At 45.8% G+C, this 21,091-nt stretch overlaps 1 protein-coding gene across 2 annotated transcripts in view; it reads left to right on the forward strand.

The window, feature by feature from the left end:
- Nucleotides 1-21,091, forward strand: part of KIRREL3 (kirre like nephrin family adhesion molecule 3) — a 1,205,284-nt gene that overhangs the window by 1,083,224 nt on the left and 100,969 nt on the right. For both annotated transcript variants that reach the window (XM_084803705.1, XM_084803706.1), the window contains exon 8: nucleotides 20,768-20,916. In XM_084803705.1, the coding sequence (XP_084659831.1) occupies nucleotides 20,768-20,916 (149 nt within the window). The remainder of the gene's footprint in view (nucleotides 1-20,767; nucleotides 20,917-21,091) is intronic.

Raw genomic sequence — 21,091 nt, forward strand, 5'->3', positions numbered from 1 at the left:
AGAACAATATTGTTTAGGAACCTGGAATGTCAGATCAATGAATAAAGGTAAGCTGGAGGTGGTCAAACATGAGATGGCAAGATTGAACATCAACATCTTGGGAATCAGCAAACTAAAATGGACAAGCATGGGCAAATTTAATTCAGGTGACCCTTATATCTACTACTGTGGGCAAGAATCTCTTAGAAGAAATGAAGTAGCACTCATAATTAATAAAAGGGTGGGAAAAGCAGTACTGGGGTACAATCTCAAAAATGACAGAATGATCTCAGTACGAATCCAAGGCAAACCATTCAACATAACAGTAATTCAAGTCTATGCCCCAACCACTGAGGCTGAAGAAGATGAGGTTGATGGGTTCTATGAAGACTTACAACACCTTCTAGAACTAACACCAAAAAAAGATGTCCTTTTCACCATAGGGGGTTGGAATGCTAAAGTAGGAAGTCAAGAAATCACCGGGATAACAGGCAAGCATGGCCTTGGTATACAAAATGAAGCAGGACAAAGGCTAATAGAGTTCTGCCAAGAGAACACGCTGATCATAGCAAACACTCTATGTGTTCCAACAGCACAAGAGGCGACTCTACACATGGACATCACCAGATGGTCAATATCGAAATCAGATTGATTATGTCCTTTGCAGCCAAAGATGGAGAAGCTCTATACAGTCAGTAAAAACAAGAACTGGAGCTGACTGTGGCTCAGATCATGAGCTGCTTCTTGCAAAATTTCAGCTTAAATTGAACAACTTAAGGAAAACCACTAAACCATTCAGGTATGACCTAAATCATATCCCTTATGAATATACAGTGGAGGTGATTAATACATTTAAGGGATTAGACCTGATAGACAGAGTGCCTGAGGAACTATGGACGGAGGTCCGTAACGTTGTTCAGAAGGCAGCAACTCAATCCATCCCAAAGAAAAAGAAATGCAAAAAAGCAAAGTGGCTGTCTGATGAGGCTTTACAAGTAGCTGAGGAAAGAAGGGAAGCGAAAAGCAAGGGAGAAAGGGGAAGATATATCCAACTGAATGCAGAGTTCCAGAGAATAACAAGGAGAGACAAGAAGGCCTTCTTAAATGAGCAATGCAAAGAAATCGAGAAAAACAACAGAATGGGAAAGACTAGAGATCTCTTCAAGAAAATCGGAGATCTCAAGGGAACGTTTTGTGCAAAGACGGGCATGATAAAGGACAAAGAAGGCAGGGACCTAACAGAAGCAGATGAGATTAAGAAGAGGTGGAGAGAATACACAGAAGAACTACACAGGAAAGATCCTAATGTCCCTGATAGCCAGGATAGTGCGGTCACTGAACTTGAACCGGACATCCTAGATAGTGAAGTCAAGTGGGCCTTAGGAAGCGTTATTAACAACAAAGCTAGCGGAGATGACAGTATTCCAGCTGAGCTATTTAAGATCCTAAAAGATGATGCTGTTAAGGTGCTGCACTCATTATGCCAACATATTTGGAACACTCAACAGTGGCCACAAGACTGGAAAAGGTCAGTTTACATTCCAATTCCAAAGAAGGGCAACGCCAAAGAGTGTTCAAACTACCATACAATTGCGCTCATTTCACATGCCAGCAAGATTATGCTCAAAATCCTACAAGCTAGGCTTCAGCAGTATGTGAACCGAGAACTACCAGAAGTACAAGCTGGGTTTCGAAGAGGCAGAGGAACTAGAGATCAAATCGCCAACATTCGCTGGATCATGGAGAAAGCAAGATAATTCCAGAAAAATGTCTATTTCTGCTTCATTGACTATGCTAAAGCCTTTGATTGTGTGGATCACAACAAACTGTGGCAAATTCTTAAAGAGATGAGAGTACCAGACCACCTTACCTGTCTCCTGAGAAACCTGTACAAGGGTCAAGAAGCAACAGTAAGAACCAGACATGGAACAACCGATTGGTTCCAAATTGGGAAAGGAGTACGACAAGGCTGCATACTGTCGCCGTGCTCATTTAACTTATATGCAGAGTACATCATGAAACACTGGGTTGGATGAATCACAGGTCGGAATTAAGATTGCCAGGAGAATTATCAACAACCTCATATACGCAGATGATACCACCCTAATGGCAGAAAGCGAAGAAGTTCTAAAGAGCCTCTTGTTGAGGGTGAAAGTGGAGAGCGCAAAAGCTGGTTTGAAACTCAACATCCTGGCATATAGAATGGGAAGAAATGGAAGCAGTGACAGATTTTATTTTCTTGGGCTGCAAGAAATTAAAAGACACTTGCTCCTTGGGAGGAAAGCTATGGCACACCTAGACAGCATAGTAAGAAGCAGAGACATCACCTTGCCGACAAAGGTCCGTCTAATCAAAGCTATGGTTTTCCCAGTAGTAACGTATGGCTGTGAGAGCTGGACTATAAGGAAGGCTGAGCACCGAAGAATTGATGCTTTCGAACTGTGGTGCTGGAGAAGACTCTTACGAGTCCCCTGGACTGCACGGAGGTCAAATCAGTCAGTCCTAAAGGAAATCAACCCTGACTGCTCATTGAAAGGACAGATACTGACGCTGAAGCTCAAATATTTTGACCACCTAATGCGAAGAGAAAAGTCACTGGAAAAGACCCTGATGCTGGGAAAGATTGAAGGCAAAAGGAGAAGGGGACAGCAGATGGCTAGACAGCATCACCGATGCAATGAATATGAACTTGAGCACACTCCAGGAGAGAGCGGAGGACAGGAAGGTCTGGCGTGCTATGGTCCATGGGGTAACGAAGAGTTGGACACGACTTAACGACTGAACAACAACAGTCATGTCATCCCATATTCACCTTTTTTCTAAACTCAAAAACCTCAAATGTTGCAACTGTTCCTCACAGGGGAGTAAGTCTTGATCTGATCATACATATGACTATATCAGGATTAATGTTGTGTATTATGAATGCGCAGATGTTTTCCTCTGCATCGGTAAACCGCCACACAAAAGCAATCTTGATTCCATCGTTCACTTGATGCCATCAAGTGCACGATGGAATCAAGATTACTTTTCTATGGTGCTGTAGCCGTGTACACATATGCATCGGTATTGCAGAGAGAGGCAAGGCACAGATAAACTGAAGGAACCGAGAGCTGTGGCAGGCTGCACATACGCGGTAGTAAGGATGCATGAGCATCCCTTATTCTGACTGAAAAGTGTCTGGCTTTTGCATGTACCCAGTTCAGATATTTGCGAAAGGCTCAAAGTGTTCAATTTAAGCTGAAATTTTGCAACAAGAAGCTCATGATCTGAGCCACAGTCAGCTCCAGTTCTTGTTTTTACTGACTGTATAGAGCTTCTCCATCTTTGGCTGCAAAGGACATAATCAATCTGATTTCGATATTGACCATCCTGTGATGTCCATGTGTAGAGTCGCCTCTTGTGCTGTTGGAACACATAGAGTGTTTGCTATGATCAGCGTGTTCTCTTGGCAGAACTCTATTAGCCTTTGTCCTGCTTCATTTTGTATACCAAGGCCATGCTTGCCTGTTATCCCGGTGATTTCTTGACTTCCTACTTTAGCATTCCAACCCCCTGTTCTCCCTGCTCACAAAGAATCGAACAGGGTGTTTGCTTTTTCAAGGACTCCTATTTGATTTCTCATGACATCCCTACACAGTACTCCAAGCAAGCTTTGGATTTTTTAAAAAAGGAATCAATGGAAGATGCCTAAGTGGTCCCCATCCTTTGGGAGTTGGTGGGCATATTTGGAATTTTGTCATGGGCACTTGCAGAAAATGGCCATGGGGAGGGATTGCCCATTCATAAAATGGCTTCTACGATGGGCACAGCTAGTCACAAAACACTCATTTCCCAGAAAGCAAACTGGTGAGGCTACAAGAAAAGTAACTTGCCTAAGAATGTAAGTACAAGGCAGAGATGGGGGTCACCGTTCCAAACTGCACAGCCATTCTTTTGAACGCAGATAAAGATGGCACTGGAGGGCAGCACTTCTCTTTGCAGCGTGCCAGCTTCCCAGTTTAAAAAATAATGAATTAAATTCACCTTAAGAAATATTATACAAATCAGGAGGGACATGGAGCCTGATAGGTGTCAAGAGGGGTGTCTGTGGGCACATTGGTGTCCACAGGTACTATGCTGGAGACTCTAATCCTACTCATATTACGCCAGTACTTTTCCAGCTGCACTGGCTGCCAGTCCGTTTCCGGGCCCGATTCAAAGTGCTGCTATTAACATTCAAAGCCCTTAACGGCTTGGGGCAGGTTACCTGAAGGATCGCCTCCTCCCACGTGTGCCTCCCAGACCTTAAGGTCATCCTCAGGGGCCCTTCTCCGTGAGCCCCTGCCGAAGGAAGTGAGGCGGGTGGCTACTAGGAGGAGGGCTTTTTCTGCTGTGGCACCCTGGCTGTGGAATGAGCTCCCTAGTGAGGTTCGCCTGGCACCTACATTGTATTTTTTTCGGTGCCAGGTGAAGACCTTTTTATTTTCCCAGGCATTTTAGCATTTCAGCTTTCTAGACTTTTAGCTTTGCTGTTTTAAATCTGTATTTTAAATTACTGCGCTGCTGCTGGGTTTTATTCTGGTTTTAGTCTGGTTGGATTATTATACTGTGGTTTTAATGTTTTATATATTTTATATTGTTTTATTGTGTGCTCCTTGGTTTTAATTTTTGTGAACCTCCCAGAGAGCTTCAGCTATTGGGCGGTATAGAAATGAAATGAAATGAAATGGAATGGAATGGAATGGAATGAATGAATGAATGAATGAATTAATAAAAATAAGCCTGATGCATCAGTTCCACTTTGGAAACAAGACCATATTCTCTGCAGAACCTCAAAATCTGGGGAGGGATTCGAATGAATTTCAGGATCACCCTTATTTTGTAACATATTCTTGAACTTCGCAAGGACCCACATGCTTACAAGATATGTGCTGTTCTTGAGTTGCAGTTTGACTAACAGACAAGGAACTCTTAAGTTTTTCCAGGTGGTCTGTGCAAATGCTGTTAACAGAAATGACTATATCCCTTGCAGCAGTTGCACATTCCTTGAATTACCCCTTGCAGAGCTGTCAGTATAACTAACTTCTTGGCTGTCGGATGCAAACTCTTCCTTGCTCTAATTACTGGTTCATCATTGTCCATAAAGGAGAACATCTGCTGGCAACTCCCACAGCAGCTGTCTTCTTAGGGCTTTGCTTCCTCTCCAGAGTCTTCCTTTTTGAGCTGGGGAGGCAGAGGCGAAAAAAAGAGAGAAAGAGAGGGGGAAAGCAGGAGAGGGGGAGGGGGGAGAGAGAGAGAGAGAGAGAGAGAGAGAGAGAGAGAGATGTTGCTGTATATTCTCTGATATGCCTTCATATCAATATCGCTGTATTCAGGTACAAAGCTATCCATAGCTTTTATTCAAATTGCCCTCGTGCATGAAGGAAAGAAATAGATGACACTCTCCCTTCTTCAGTGCATGGATTCAAAAGAGGTTTGGAAGCAGGATGGGAGAACGGACAGATGCATCTGTCAGTTTTGGTTTCTCTAACATTCAATTAAAAAAAAAACACTCGCGTTCTTTCTGTCCCTTGTATGACGAAATCTGCAAATTTCATTAAGTTCCTATCAAAAGAAAAATTCTCACCCAGTGGCACTAGCCAAAATCACTTAATGTTATTAATAAATATGTAATCAGTGGAGGCTGATGGCTCGGATAACAGTGGGCTGTTATTCCATTCTGGGTTTCAGTCCGAACCAGCCAGAACTCTAAAGGAGCTATCCAAGGTACTGAACTCATTTTGGGGATAGGATTCAGCACCTTAGATAGTTCCCTTAGGGTTCTGGCTTGTTCTGACTAAAACCCAGAATGGATTTACAGCCCCACCAAACCCAGAGCCACCGGCTTCCACCATATGTAATACAGTTAAATAACAAAACATGTTAGGATATCTGTATTGGCTGTTCTGCATTGACTCACCACTCCCCTTAGGCTCCTTAACTACAAAGGTTATCTCTCCTGACCTGACCTGAATCAGTTTCTACAAGGGACGATTGAGGCTATTTGGAGGCAGGCTTCTTGATCCATTATACACAACTGGGATCTGATCATAATGTCCACTAAACACCCATAGGCCAGAGACCAAGGCCAGGGAGCAAGGCCAGTGTGTGTAGGGTGGCCACTTATAAATCACCAAAACAGAGGACAAAAGAGGGTGCCAATTTACATAAAATTTGCATATGCTGATTTATATGTATGCACATTTATGTATGTATGTATGCACATTTAGAAATCATGATTATCATTTAAATAGAAATACAGCACATCTCATCATAGTATGGAAGACTATGACCAGCTGACATGTGTGTCTGCCTGTTCAGCCTACCATCCAGGTGCTAACTTGTTGATGGGCAATTGTTTTCATGGTTCATTATGTTTAAGCTGGAACTGGATAGGGCAGCCTTTCAAACAGAGGGAGCCTTCAGATTAAAGATGGTCCTCTGGCAACCATTCAAATAAAGGAATGTCCTCTGTTAAAGAGGACACCTGGCCACCCTAGGTGCATGTGAGCCTGACACCACCACCCTTTCCAAACACTTGCCTCACCTCCCAGTGAGAAACAGCTGAGCAGCAGGAAAGAGAGGGTTGCTGAGTGTGTTAATGGGTGGGTGTGGATGGATGGATTTGTGTGTGAGAGAGAAAGAAAGAGGGAGCGAGAGAAAGTTGGCTGTGGATGGCTTTATGTTGGGCATGGGGAACCTCTGGCTTGTGGGCCTAATCCAACCTTCAGAGGTTCCCTCCCAAGCCCACTGTCTGTCTCAGCACTAGAAAACAGCACCCTTTCTCTAGCATTGGGAGAGGAATTCTTTGTGCAGAGAGGCATGGAGTGATTGCTCCTCCCTCTCCCTCAGCACGGAGAAACTCCTTGCATTCTCCCTACGATGTTATGGGGTGGGGCTTAGGGAGAGGGAGCAGTTTCAGGAGGGAAGGCCTCCTGATGCCATCCAGTCCCTGGGGGATTCAGCCAGAAGGTAATCCGGCCCTCCAGCCCTGATATACATGAATGGAGAATACAAATGGATCAATGGATGTGAATGTGTGTGTGTGAAAGGAAGAAAGGAGAAGGGCATTCCCTGGTCATTTTTGACTTTGATCCCACCCATTTATCTGGCTTTGGACACACCTACAGCCAGCACCACTCACTGCCAGTATGCAGCCCCCAACCACTTTCCCCCTGAAGTAAAAGGTTCTCCACCCATGTTTTACAACCAGATCACAAGCTTGCTGTAAGGATCACAGAGTCATTCCAACACAGCCTGGAAGCAGGCCTAATAGCAACATGCAATGCTTTCCACACCCAGGAAGAGAAGGGACACAGGGAGGCTGGTTACTTGTGCCCCATAAAAGACGCGCCTTTAACTTAATCACCCAAAAAGACGACTTTCTGCACAATTAGGTGCTCAGTCCCTGAAGCTTTCTGTAATCACACTGATAGGAACTAATTAACTTTGGCTTTTCATTTCATGGATTCAAGCTTCTCATTTACTGTTCCCATATGCGGGTTTAAGGGAAGGTGAAGAGCAGCAGGTGAACCATTTTGTGAATCCCGAAGAGGAGTCAAATAGAAGAGTTGGGGCAGTAGCAAGTGTTTTCCAGGTTTGGTTTTCTTTTAACCTGGGAAAGTTCAACTAGGAAGTAGAGATAATAGAACAGGGGAGTGTTGGGTGAATACTAGACTTTAGGTATCCATCTAAATCCATTTTAGGTTAGAACTCAGCCCATAATTGTTGTGAACTGCCCAGAGAGCTTTGCCTACTGGGCGGCAAATGACATGTAATGAAGAAATAAAGAAATATAGTGTCTGGTCCAATCCAAGAAGGATCCCTATTGATCCCTACTGATGCTCAAGCCCTAACTCATGACCAACACATTGCAATCACCATGTCCCCAAGCATCATAAGAAAATAAGAAGAGCCATGCCGGATCAGGCCAAGGGTCCATCTAGTCCAGCATCCCTGAATGCTCTGCAACATGCCAGCATGCACATCAGCAACCAAGCCTCAGTCATTCCATGGCTTTCATCACGGGAAATGAAATAGGGTCACCACCTACAAGTTGCCAAAGAAGTGGAAATGCTTCGCCAAAAAGGAGGAGAAAAGAAGATACCATTTTGCATTAAAAAAATGCAAATACTAATGTATATGTTTAGATGCACATTTAGAAATAATTCTTCTAATTTAAATAAAAAATATAGTACGTTTCACCATTGTGTGACATGTGTACCTTGCTCAGTCTGCTGTCCAAGTGCTCTTGATGGGCAACTGCAAGGACCAGGTCTTGGTGCTTGATCTCTGTACCAGACCTGGACTGGACAGCCTTCAAACAGAGGACAAAATAGTGAACAGTCTTCCGGCATTCTTCAAACAGACGACTGTCTTATGTAAAAGATGATGTGTGGCCACCCTAGGAATGAAACCTTCCCTGCTGTCCCCCTTTCCTTTGATGACTTGGGGGCTTTGAGAAGGGGCCATTTCCACAGGAATGCTATTGCAGAGGCTGAGATCCTAAGTTCTGGAAGGAGGCAGCAGTATTATAGCCACACAGCATAGTCTTCTAGAGCAGTTTTCCCCAACCTGATGTCCTCTGGATGTTTTGGGCTACAACTCCCAGCAGGGCCAGAATCAAGGGTAGGTATGACTGGGTACCTGCCAAGGGCCCACACTCCAGCAGGGGCCCACTGACAAGGGGTCCTCCAAAACCTGGCACTGACTCCCAGTGTTCCTGAGCATGGGACATGTTGGCTGGTGCTGATGGGAGTTGATGTTCAAAATTTCTGGAGGGCACCAGGTTGAGGAAAGCTGGCTTAGAGGCTTGATCATGGCCCAATCCATTCCATTATTCTACAGGAGATTTGGGAAGGTCCCCTCCTCATCACTACCAAAATATTTGGGTATTGTCCTCTGCTTCTCTCACGATCCTTTGAGGGAATGTAAGCCGGAGAGCTGTACACACAATTCCCCCTCCTTTACACACACACACTCTCACACACACACACACCCAATGCATGAGGGAAGGGAGCTACAGTAGGTCATGCCTTCTGGCCACACTCCTCAGGTGGCTGTGCATGCAGCATTAATGAGAAAGGGCCCATGTACCGCCCTTTCCGATTAATGGTGAATGTATTAGCCACAGATAAGAGTCGCCTGCAGGTGCATTATCCTGGCCAGTAGGCAGGATCCATCCCCCACCATGCATTTTGCAAATGTGTGGGAGTTGGGGGGGTGGGACTCTGCATAGCCCTCTTGTTACCTGCATTTCCAACGTCCTGTTTTTCGCTCCAGTACTCTATGCCCACATAAAATGGCTATGGACAAGGTCTATGGCAAACAACTGAACATCGCAGTGAGAGAGGAATAAAAAAAGGAACCTGGAAGAATGATTCAATGGTTCAATGGTAGGCATGGTTGGGCACCCACTGAGAGCCCACACCACAGCAGGGGCCAACTAACAAGACACCCCTGATCTTGCTCGTCTTCACCATTGCAATCTGCTTGTTCGCCTGCCTCTTGCTCTGGCCCAAGCAACGGAGGTTGTAGTGACAAGGAGGATGTGACTGCCTGTTTGCTCACTGGCTCTCTGCCTGTCCAGAAAGCAAGTGGTAGCAATGATGAGAAAGAGGATGAGGAGAAAGAGCATCTGGTGACAACGGCAGTGAGAAGCAAGGCTGATCCAAGACATTTTGTTCCCTGAGGAAAAGAACAAGATGATTCCCATTCCACCTCTACGTATACAAGCCAACTGGACTGCCGGTTGAATCTTTCCTCCACACTGCTGATGAGACAGCACCTGAGGGCAACAGGCTAGCTTAGGGAGCACAAGGAAGGTTCTATGGCATACAGCTCTCTCCTACAAAACCTTGCTGCTATCTCCTAGCATCTGCTGCTTGAGGAGACCATCTCACTCTGCCTAATGATAGGGGTGTCCTTGATGAGAAGGTAGGCTCAGGAAGGAGCAGGCCCATTGAGGGTGCCTTAAGAAATAACCCAGAGCCAGCACTGATTTAATGGAGACACTTAAAGAGTTGCTAGAGGTACTTTCCATAATGATATCCACAGAGGAAGGATGTTTGATCAGAATCAACGATGGGACAAAAGAAACATGTGCATACGCATGCCAAGGACAACAGTGCGGCAATGCCTCACTCATATGACTTCATTGTCCATCTTCAGCCTCAGTCTGCCTTTTGTCATTCAGAGATGACAATACTGGTCTACCTTGCAGAATTGTTGGAAGGAAGAGAGAAGCAAAACATACAAAGCACTTTAAGTCCATAAAGGGAGCAGGGGGGCATTCCAGATGTCTAAGTATTATTATTTTTTTTTATTATTATTAAATTTATTAATCACCCATCTGGCTGGTCACCCAGCCACTCTGGGCGATGTACAACATACAATAAAAACAGTTTAAAACAATAAAATTCTACAATAAAAACATTTTCTAAAATACCCTAACCCACCCCAAATGCCTGCCTGAACAACAGCATTTTTAATGCACGACAGAAGCTCATTAAAGAGGGGGCATGACGGAGTTCCCTAGGGAGGGAGTTCCACAGAGTGGGGGCCACCACAGAAAAGGCCCTCTCCCTCGTCCCCACCAGTCTAGCTGTCCTGGCTGATGGGATAGAGAGAAGGCCATCCGAGGCTGATCTTGTTAAGCAGCCTGTCTGGTGCTGCTGGAGGCGCTCCTTAAGATAGGCTGGGCCGGAACCATATGGGGTTTTAAAGTCAAAACCAACACCTTGAATTTGGCCCGGAAAACAACTGGTAACCAGTGCAACTCCTTCAGCACTGGAGTGATGTGATCTCGCCGGCGGCTGCCTTTAATCAGGCGAGCCACCGCGTTCTGTACCAGCTGCAGTTTCCGAACCGTCTTCAAGGGTAACCCGACGTAGAGCGCATTACAGTAGTCTAAACGAGAGGAGACCAGGGCATGTACTACCGATGGGAGCAGATGGTCGGGAAGGAAGGGGCTCAGCCGCCGTATCAGATGGAGTTGATACAGCGCTGTCCGGCTCACAGCTGACACCTGAGCCTCCATGGACAGCTGGGAGTCCAAAATGACCCCCAGGCTGCGGACCTGGTCTTTCAAGGGTAGCCATACCCCATTCAACACCAGGTCAACATCCCCCAGCCTCCTCTTGTCTCCCACCAAAAGTACCTCAGTCTTGTCAGGGTTCAGCTTCAGCCTATTCCTCCCCATCCAGCCACTCACCATCTCCAGACATTTGGACAGGGATTTTACGGCCAACCTTGGTGAAGATTTAAACGAGAGGTAGAGCTGCGTGTCATCCGCATATTGATGACACTGCACCCCAAACCTCCTGATGATAGCCCCCAGCGGCTTCACATAGATGTTAAATAGCATTGGGGAGAGGATGGAACCCTGTGGCACCCCACAAGTAAGTGGCCACGGTCATATGGTGGTCATACAAGTGGTCATATTATTGTTATGAATGCAGGCCAGGCCTTACATTTGTTATGCAGATTACCCAGGATTTTCAGAAAATTCTCTTGGGGTGATAGGATGCTAACTGATTGGGAGATTTCTGGCTAATTGCTCAGGATGAGTGGTTGATGGGAGAGGCTATAGGAAGTTGACACACCTCATCTCCCTTCTCTCTCTCTCTCTCTCTCACACACACACACACACACACACACACCAGTTAAGGAGTGGAGGTTGATCTGAGGTCTCTGTGAAATAAGTTTAGCTTTAGGAGGAGAGGGCAGGGGAAAGAGAGAGAGAAACAGAAAGGCTTAGAGTTTTAGGTGAAGGGTGAAAATCATCTTGTGGTCGTGCTTCGGATATCTGCTGTGGGTAGTAGTTTGCTGCCCGGCTAGAAGTCTTTTGCTGTTGATCTCCACCTATGCTCTACTTGTATATCTGTAAATAAAGGAAATGTTACCGAAGATCTATAAGTCTCCAGAGATCTCCCTTCCAAAAGAAAATCAAACCCTGCCTAGCTCCATCCCTAGATCTCCTCACTGCATGAGGAAGTGGGGGAATGTGTCATACAAGGGTGTTGAACCTCTTTCAGCACAAGGGCTGAATTCAATTTCAGAGAAGCTCTCAGGAGCCACATTCCAGTGGTGGTCAGGGCCAAAGGCAAAAGAAGTATGGCCATTTAAAAAAATGCCAGTAACTAAGCCATAGGAGAGGCATTTCAACCTTTTACAATGGGAAGAAAACTGCAGAAAATCCAGGAAACCACCCAACGATTGGTGGTTGGCTGGAAAGGGCATGGGGCCAGGAGAAGGAGGCATGGTCCTCTGGGGAAGCCCGAGGGCTGCATTTGTCCCATTGGCCTGAGGTTCTGCACCCCTGGTGTAATGCTATCATTACAAATAGCATATGCTCTTTCTCCGATTTCTTCTGGCAAAGACGGGCACATCGGCCTTCTGAGCACAAAGCACGCCCCTCTCATAAGCATGCTGAATGCAAAGCTGAAAATAAAAGCAAAGTCACTGGATTAATTATTAAAGGAAGAAGCAGGGGATGATGTGTGTGGGGGGGAGAGTTGATTTACTTCCATACACACCCCAATCACCCAGTAGGGGGGAAAAGCTGAAATGGCTAGTCAGCATCTGTTGGAGGCGTGAAGATAAATGAGTGAAGAAAGGAGATAAATGCATACAAATTGAGCTCACATCTGTACTGTTAATATATCTCTTTTGAAAAGTGTGTGTCATCAGTTGGAGTGTGAAGCCCCGCTGTTAACCCCCTCCCCTTCAGATCAGGACTTTTTAAGCAAACACTCTGCAGAATTCCTGAAGTACATCTTGCATGTTCATAGAAGCATAGGGTTGGAAGGGGCCTACAAGACCATCGAGCCCAACCCCCTGCTCAGTGCAGGAAGCCTGATTCCCAGGCGGTCTCCCATCCAAGTACTAACCAGGGCTGGCCCTGCTTAGCTTCCGAGATCAGGCGAGATCAGGCTCATATATGTTGTCTCTGTATGTCTAACTTCTCCTCCCCACTATCGGTCCCAGTCTTCCACAAGCCCTTTTCACATGGTCAGAAAACTGGGCTGAAGTTGTAGAGGGGGAGCAGAACCATGCCTGCTGCTCCTGCTCCTGACCTGTACACGTTCTTGGGCTGTGTGTGCACAGAGCAGGACCGACATGCATACACCTTATTCCTCCTCCATGTGACACTGCAAAGGGTGGTAAGAGAACATACGCGCACAGACAGGTTGAACATGGGTGGGATCTGTGCTCACAGAACTCATGAATGCATGCAGGTCAGGAATAGGAGCAGCAGGACACAATCCCTCTCCCAGGGCTGGTGTCAAGGGTAGGCATGGTCAGGCACCTGCCAGTGGCCCACACCTTTTCAGGGGCTCACTAACAAGAGCCCCTTGGAGGTGCTCCTCCTCTTCTCCATTGCAACCTGCTTGCTCACCTGCCCTTTGCTCTGGTCCAGACAATGGAGGTGGTGAGAAGCAGGAGCAGTAGATGCCATTGCCAGCTTGCTCACTGGCTCTCTGCATGTCAAGCAAACAACTGGTAGCAATGATGAGAAAGGGGAGGAGGAGGAGGAGCTGGTGACAATGGTGGTGAGAAGAACGTAGACTCAGTGAGGGAAGGGGGCCCGTTGCAGGTGACATGCTTACAGGCCCTGCAGCTAGCACTGTACTCTCACCCTCCACAAAGCCATCCTACACAGTTTCTGTCCCCATGCAGAAAAAGGCTACAGGCCCTGGAAGCATCAGAGTCGCCAGATTTGAAAGATTTCTCACATGCGTACAAGGATGTCCTGCGCTCTCCATTTCCTTGAGTTGGTGAGAAGCACCAGGGCAGCACTACCTAGGTTTGGCTTCTTTTAGAGCAGAAAGGGGGACTTACTGCAGTGGTTTGGTTTGTGTGCAATATTCGATTTCTTTATAAATATATAAGCAGAGGCAGGCAGCATGTGGATACCTACCAGGTAGCAGGTATCCACTACCTCCTCCTGGAAAATCTCTAGAGAGAGGCACCTTTCTTCCCATGATGCTTCAGGCCTTCAGCTAACTCTCTGCTTCCCTAGCCCTATTCGGTCAATCAGACCTAGCACTGCCTCCTCACCACTAATATGCATGCTGGTCATGCCTCCTGGGCAACACGTGACCAATGTCAGCCTCAAGGGAACCACTTCTATTGACATTGGGTTTCCAACATGGGGATGGGAATCCTGGGGAGGAAACCTGACATGCATTGTTTATTGATTGATTGCATTTTTTTACCCTGACCTTCAGCCAAAAAGGCTCCCGGAGTGGCTAACATGTCATCAATAAAAATAAGCCTGTCCTTGTCTGTAGGTATTTTTTTAAGGGAGTTGGGAAATATCCAGAGAATAGATAAACGTGCATCTCCATATACTTTGCAAACAGGGGTAGTGCATGCATGGTTGGCATGACCCACACATGCGCCCACCACAATGCATAGGATGGACTGTGTGACCAGAACTGTATGTGATGCTTCCGCCTCAATGAAAGAGATGAACAGATCACATGAATCGTGCATATCATGAGCAAAACTGTGTGAATGGTCAGAACAGAGATTGCATCATCGGGCACAGAGTGGATTGTAGTGACAACCAAGTGCCAAAAAAACTAAGCTGTATTCAGCTCTGTGCACTATAAAGCAGCCTTCTCCAGATGTGTTGGGATCTCCATTGGACCATCTCCTTTGGTCATTTTGGCTGGGAATTATGGAAGTCCCAACACATCTAGAAAGTACCAGGTTGGACCACGGTGGCTTAGTGGTTAAGATGCTGAACTGCAGACTGGAAGGTCAGCAGGACAGCAGTTCGAGACCCGAGTGCTGCGTGACGGAGTGAGCTCCCGTCTTCAGTCCCAGCTCCTGCCAACCTGGCAGTTCGAAAGCAAGAAATTGCAAGTAGATAAATAGGTACCACCTCGGCGGGAAAGGTAACAGCGTTCCGTGCACCTCGGTGTTCAGTCATGCCGGCCACATGACCATGGAAGCGTCTTCGGACAGCGCTGGCTCTTTGGCTTAGAAACGGGGATGAGCACCGCACCCTAGAGTCGGACACGACTGGTTGGGGACACCTTTACCTTACCTTTTTTTTATAGAGTCCATAGCAGGGGAAGCCAACCTAGTGCTCTCCAGATGTTTTGAACCACAATTCCCATCATCTTTGACAATTGCCCATACTAGCTTGGGCTAATGGGATCTGTAGTCAAAAACATCTGGAAGGCACTAGGTTGCCTACACCGGGCCGATAGTAGACTAGCTTACATGGCTAATTGAGCCCTGGTGTGCACGTTTGTTTGTTGAGTCCCCCTTTTGACATAAATAAACATAATATGCCTCTGTCCCTTTATTTGTGAATCATGTGGAACACAGGAAGCTGCCTTACCCCAGGTCAGACTATTTGTCCATTGGGCATAGCATTGTCTACTCTAGATGGCAGCGTGTCTCCAGGATCTCAAGCAGAGAGGGGTCTTTCCCATCCCCTGCTATCTGGTCCTTCAAATTGGAGATGCCTGGGATCGGACCAGGGGTGCATACAAAGCATACGTTCTGTTACTAGGCTATCAGTCTTGCACCTGTGTTTCCTGCAGCAGCCATTCAGCATATGCATGGCCAATGTTTGTACTGAACCACCTGTGTCCACATGCCTGGGAGCCTCTGCTGGACCGCTTCGGGGCATAAATACCGCTGTTTTAAAGCCACATGTCTGTCATTCATACTTCCTGTGTTTGCTGCAGACAACAGCAGTGTAACGCATGAAGCATGGCACTACGCTCAGACTTAATTGCGTTTGGCTACAGTAAGTCAGGCTGGTGGCCGAGCTGCATTATTCAAAGCAAGAGCAATGCTGAGGAGGTCCTAGGGTTGAACAAATCAGGGAAGGAGATGTCTTCCCCCATCTGGTAACTTATTCATGTGATAGGAAGAAACCATTTGTTGTGTGCTATCCTATGCTGTGTTGGATATTTGCATTTCTGATTATGACCACCAGACAGCAGGGATACTCTACCTGCTATTTGTTTTTGTGATGGTGATGGTGATGAAGATGCTGCTGCTTTCCCTTCTATGAATGTACCACTATTTTCCCAGGGCTGAGAACCTCACCCTCAATGCTGCCCAAAAGAGAAACAAGAGGGATCCCCTAATGCATGTTCGTTTGGGTACCAGGGAAATGGCATAATTAAAACCATGTCCCCTCCTTCCTTTTTGGGTAGGATTCAATAAGACAAAGGCCACCCAGAGAAGAGAGGGAGTTGAAACTTGACTAGAGACATGGGAGGATTTGATTCTATCTGCATTTTTACATGAGCCAACCTAATTCCCACTTCCCGATTAACATGCAGATCAGAACAGAGTTATCCTTCTGATTGCACACTTCTCCAAATGCAGTTCTCAGCTCAAAAATGGCATATAAAAGTGAGCATATTAGGGGAAGTTGCATTCAAAAGTGTATATATTGGGGAAAATTGCAAACAAAATGCAAACGTTGGGGAAATTGCATAGCAAAACATGTGAATGACTGAGCAGTTTAACCACCACCACCACCCAAAAAAATGGAGATGGATGCCAAAATTGTACAGAATGGTTAAATACATGTGAAACTGATGTAGACCAGAAATAGACTGATTCACCCATCCTTAACCTCAACAGAGGATACTTATGGACTTGGATTTTGACTGGGGTTCCGATGCTGTCACTGTGTTTTCTTTCTCCCTTCATCTAGTCTCTCACACTGTGTCAGTTCCTCCCTCCCACCAGCCCCAACATCCCTGGTGTGGCAAGATGCCAGATGGTGCCCCATTAGGTCACATTTGCTTATTGTTTGGTAAACAGCCATTTAATTCAAGTGCTGAGTTGACAGCTTGTCCTCAAAGATGATTTTCACATTGCAATGTTTCAAATGCCAGCTTGGCTTCCCAGTATAATGTTATTTCAACTGCCTTAAAGGGATAAAGTTCCCTTTGATTAAAATAGGGAGGGAAGGAAAGAGGGAGGGAGGGAGGGAGGGAGGGGAGAAGCCAGGGGAATTGAATTGTGTTTTGATGTTGACAATCTGAGTACATGAACTGGCGTGCCTTGGACTGGATTCTTTCAGGCACTTTGGGCCTGGCCTGGGGGTCTTCTAGTTTTTACAAGCCCGGAAGCTCAGCCTTGCCGTTAAATGTTGTGAATGACAGCATCACTTCTGTTTGTTCCTTGCTTGGTGGTGACTGTAAAGACCTGTGTGTGTTGGTGTTAGCCACGGCCCCAACCAGGCGCTTCTGGACCCTTTTGTAGGGGTATACTGAGCACTGGGGGAGGCACTTGTGAATGCTTGAAAGGGGGATTAAAATGAGCAGGGTTGTGCCCACTCCAGACCAGGAGTCTACCTCAGCTTCCTCCCCCTGTCCCAGTACATATCGTAGAAGAAGGTGATGGTGGTTGTGGTAAGTGCTTCCAAGAGCATCCTTTCCTATTAGGGACTGAGACCACAAGCCCCAGCATCCCTAATAGGAAAAGAGACTCCACTAACGCCATGGGAGTGCCTACATAGAGTCATGCTAGATCAGACCAAGAGTACATGTGGTCCATCATTCTGTTCACACAGTGGCCAACCACCTGTTGACCAGGAACCAACAAGCAGGACATAAGTGCAACAGCATCCTCCCACCCACGTTCCCCAGCAACTGGGATACATGAGCATACTCCCTCTGATACTGGAGGCAGCACATAGCCATCAGGACTAGTAGCCATTGATAGTCTTCTCCAGAAATTTCTCTAACCCCTTTTAAATCCATCCAAATTGGTGTCCATCACTACATCTTGTGGTAGCGAATTCCATAGTTTAACGACGCACTGTGTGAAAACGTCCTTCCTTTTATCTGTCCTTAATCTCCCACCAATCAGCTTCATGGGAGGACCCCGGGTTCCAGTATTATGAGAGAGGGAGAAAAATGTCTGCCTATCCACATTCTCCACGCCATGCATCATTTTGTACACCTCTGTCATGCCTCCCCTTACCCTCCTTTTTTCCAAACTAAACATATAAATATAACACCTTCGCTGTGTCCAGCCACTCTGACTGCTAGTGGTCTGGTTCTCTGAATAAAGCCTACTTCCTTATTTATTATTTACTTCTTTGTTACATTTATATCCCACCTTTCCTCCAAAAAGCTCAAGGTGGTATACAATGATCCTCCTCTTCTCTGTTTTATCCTCACAACAACCCTGTGAGGTAGGCTAGGCTGAGAGTCAGTGACTGTCCCAAAGTCATCTAGTGCACTGCATGGCCGAGTGGGGACTAGAATCCGGGTCTCCCCATTCCCAGTCCAACTCTGCAACTACTAGACCACGCTGGCTCTCACACCTTCTCCTTTCAGTTACAGCACCCACAAAAGCTCACCTCCTTTCAACGCAACTCGCCGGAATCCCTTTGTGGTAATCCAATTGAAGCTGTAGATGTAGAGGCACAGTAATCAAATTGCTAAGGCCCAGCCTGGCTCAACATTTCTCTGTCCACCTTCCCCCAGGACAGCCCATGAGTTGTTCTTGATTTGGCCTGTCTATGAAGACCTCGAGGTCAAGCCTGAGCAGTTTTTGTAGAAGGACCGAAATTTCCTTTGCATAAGGTGGCCTTCGCCAACTTGGGGCCCTCCAGATGTTTTGGAACACAACTCCCGTCAGCCTCAGACAGCATGGTCAATGGTCAGGGATCATGGGAGTGATGGTCTAAAACATCTGGAGGGGAAGTCTGACATAGGGTATTTGAAGAAGCTGCTTTAACAAGAGGGTAATGTTGCATGAAACAATGTGCAGGATCAATCTGGTTTTGCCAGTGTCAACGTGCTTCCTGTTTCAATGTCTCCATAACATTTCCAAAATGTATTCTGAGAGAAGGCTGCTGTCCAGTCACAATGTATAATGCTTCCTTTCTCATACACACTACATTCGTGATATGCAAACAGATGTACCCATGTGCTTTAATAAAGGAAATTTTCACAGAACTGAAACACACATTTCTACCAGAAGGTGAAGCAGGTTTGCTTAGCTGTTAATTTATGGTGGGCATTGCATTGGCCATTTTGGTTTGTCACATTTTCATACAAAGATGTCATTTTAATAACCGTAACAGAAGTCTGGAAAAAACTGTTGTTCCAGAAAAAGAAAAGGTCTCAAGCAGGGCTCTTTCCCAGAGTTATTATTACCTGATATCTTCAGAATACGCAATGCTGGGGATTGAACCTGACACCTTCAGCATGTAAATCATGTGTGCTACCACTGAGCTACAGCCTCTCCGAGTTTATTTTGGGAATTGTGTTTTTAAATGTCAAAAGCCTACATACCGACACACACACACATACTTAGAAGATAACAACTAACAGTTGGTGGCTGCCTGCTACATTGCCAGGAACAACAGGTTATATAACTCGATTAAGAATGAGTCAATTAAAGAAGGCCTTGTTCAGTTAGCAGAGATGGATGAACTTCCTAGGATGGCTTAGTTGGAATCAGTGTTGCAGATGGTCTCAACCCCAGGAGATAGTTTAGCAACATCTTCTACTGCTGACACATTCCAATTCCACACTGTCTGCAGATTCAGCCATCTGTAGCTGAGCAAAATGGCAAAATGTCCCCAAAGGAAGGATCTCAGAGGTGTTGACCATGTGTGGTAGAACTGAAGGTGCTTTACAAGTGTGTGTACGTCCAGGGTACCATAGTATCCTTGGCACATAATAAAATATATCTTCATACTTTTTGAAGAAGTCTCTTTCATTATTATCTTCAACCATAAGTCAATACAAACTTCAACTTCTTCTTCTTCTTCTACTTCTTCTTCTTCTACCCCTCCTTCACCTTCACAATTTAACATTATGTTAAATTGTGAAGGTGAAGGAGGCATCTTATTTCCACATTTCCCAGCTGCAATCATTTCATTTATAGTTTGGTTGTTTGCTGTTTTCTGCGTGATGGGCAATTTCCATGTTCACATGGGGTTATACCAAATTCTTCTCAGAATGACACAGTGATGCAAGCTAAGCTGTGAAATACTGACTGTCTCAAGGTCACCCGGTGAGTTTTATGATGGTCTGAGAGTGAGGATTTCAACCCAGGCCTCCCTGCTCTATGCCACACACTCTATCCACTGCACCACATTCATTCACTGTTATTTAGTCATAGTGAGGAGTAGGAAGCAGACTGCAGATGGATTATGCCAATGCATAAGTACAAGATGCTCCACGAAAGCCATCCAAAATGTCACTGCAACGAAGACTGCTTCACATGGCAAGGTCATAGTCAGAGGGCAAGCGAGATATCCACCTTGCTAACCTAACCAGATCTGGGTGAAGCCCACAGGCCTGCATATGACATCCTGAGTTGCATGATGGGAGGAAGGTGCGATATGCACGTACTCAATAAAATAAATGGCAAGTAATTTGTGTGCAGTAACTCACCATGCTGATCCAGCAGTTTTATACTGACCTATGGTTTGAAACAAACCAATGATTGACTAACTGGCTGACCCAGCAGTTTTCTCCATATATCTGCAAGCCACCAAAAATAAACACTGTTTGGAGAATATTGCTAGAGGAGCCTCCATACAATGGCATTTTACATGGATGCAACCTTGTGACTTATTCATGTGCATCAGACCTTAATACCAGGCTTTTATCCCTGGCTGCTTCATTGAGTTTCGTTGCAGCAGTTTTAATGTCCTGCCTTGTACAGTATTTATTGCATAAAAGTGGATTCTACTTTACTGTATGTGTCAGTACAATTTTAACACAGCCCTCTCATCCTCTTTGATGTTTCCCTGCAGGTGGGCCAAAAAGGGACACGTTATAAAGGAAGCATCAGGTGACTCTTATGAGACCATTGTTGACCATACCTATTTTTTCGAACCAGTCTCCTGTGAGGTGACCAACGCTTTGGGCAGTACCAACATCAGCAGGACAGTCGATGTCTACTGTAAGTACAGCTCAGCTGTTAAACCATTGGGAGCACTGGCCAATAGAGTTAACACTTTGGACTGGCTCCTTTGTAGCCCAATAGTTGGGTATGTAATGCATTATAAGGATGCAACCTTTGAATGCATTTTACAGGAATTAGACCCACATCTTTCATCCCTGATTTTTAAAAAAAA

This window comes from Heloderma suspectum, chromosome 6 (assembly GCF_057233095.1).
Source record: "Heloderma suspectum isolate Gila_16-S chromosome 6, 16-S_ref, whole genome shotgun sequence".
Taxonomy (NCBI): Eukaryota; Metazoa; Chordata; class Lepidosauria; order Squamata; family Helodermatidae; genus Heloderma; species Heloderma suspectum.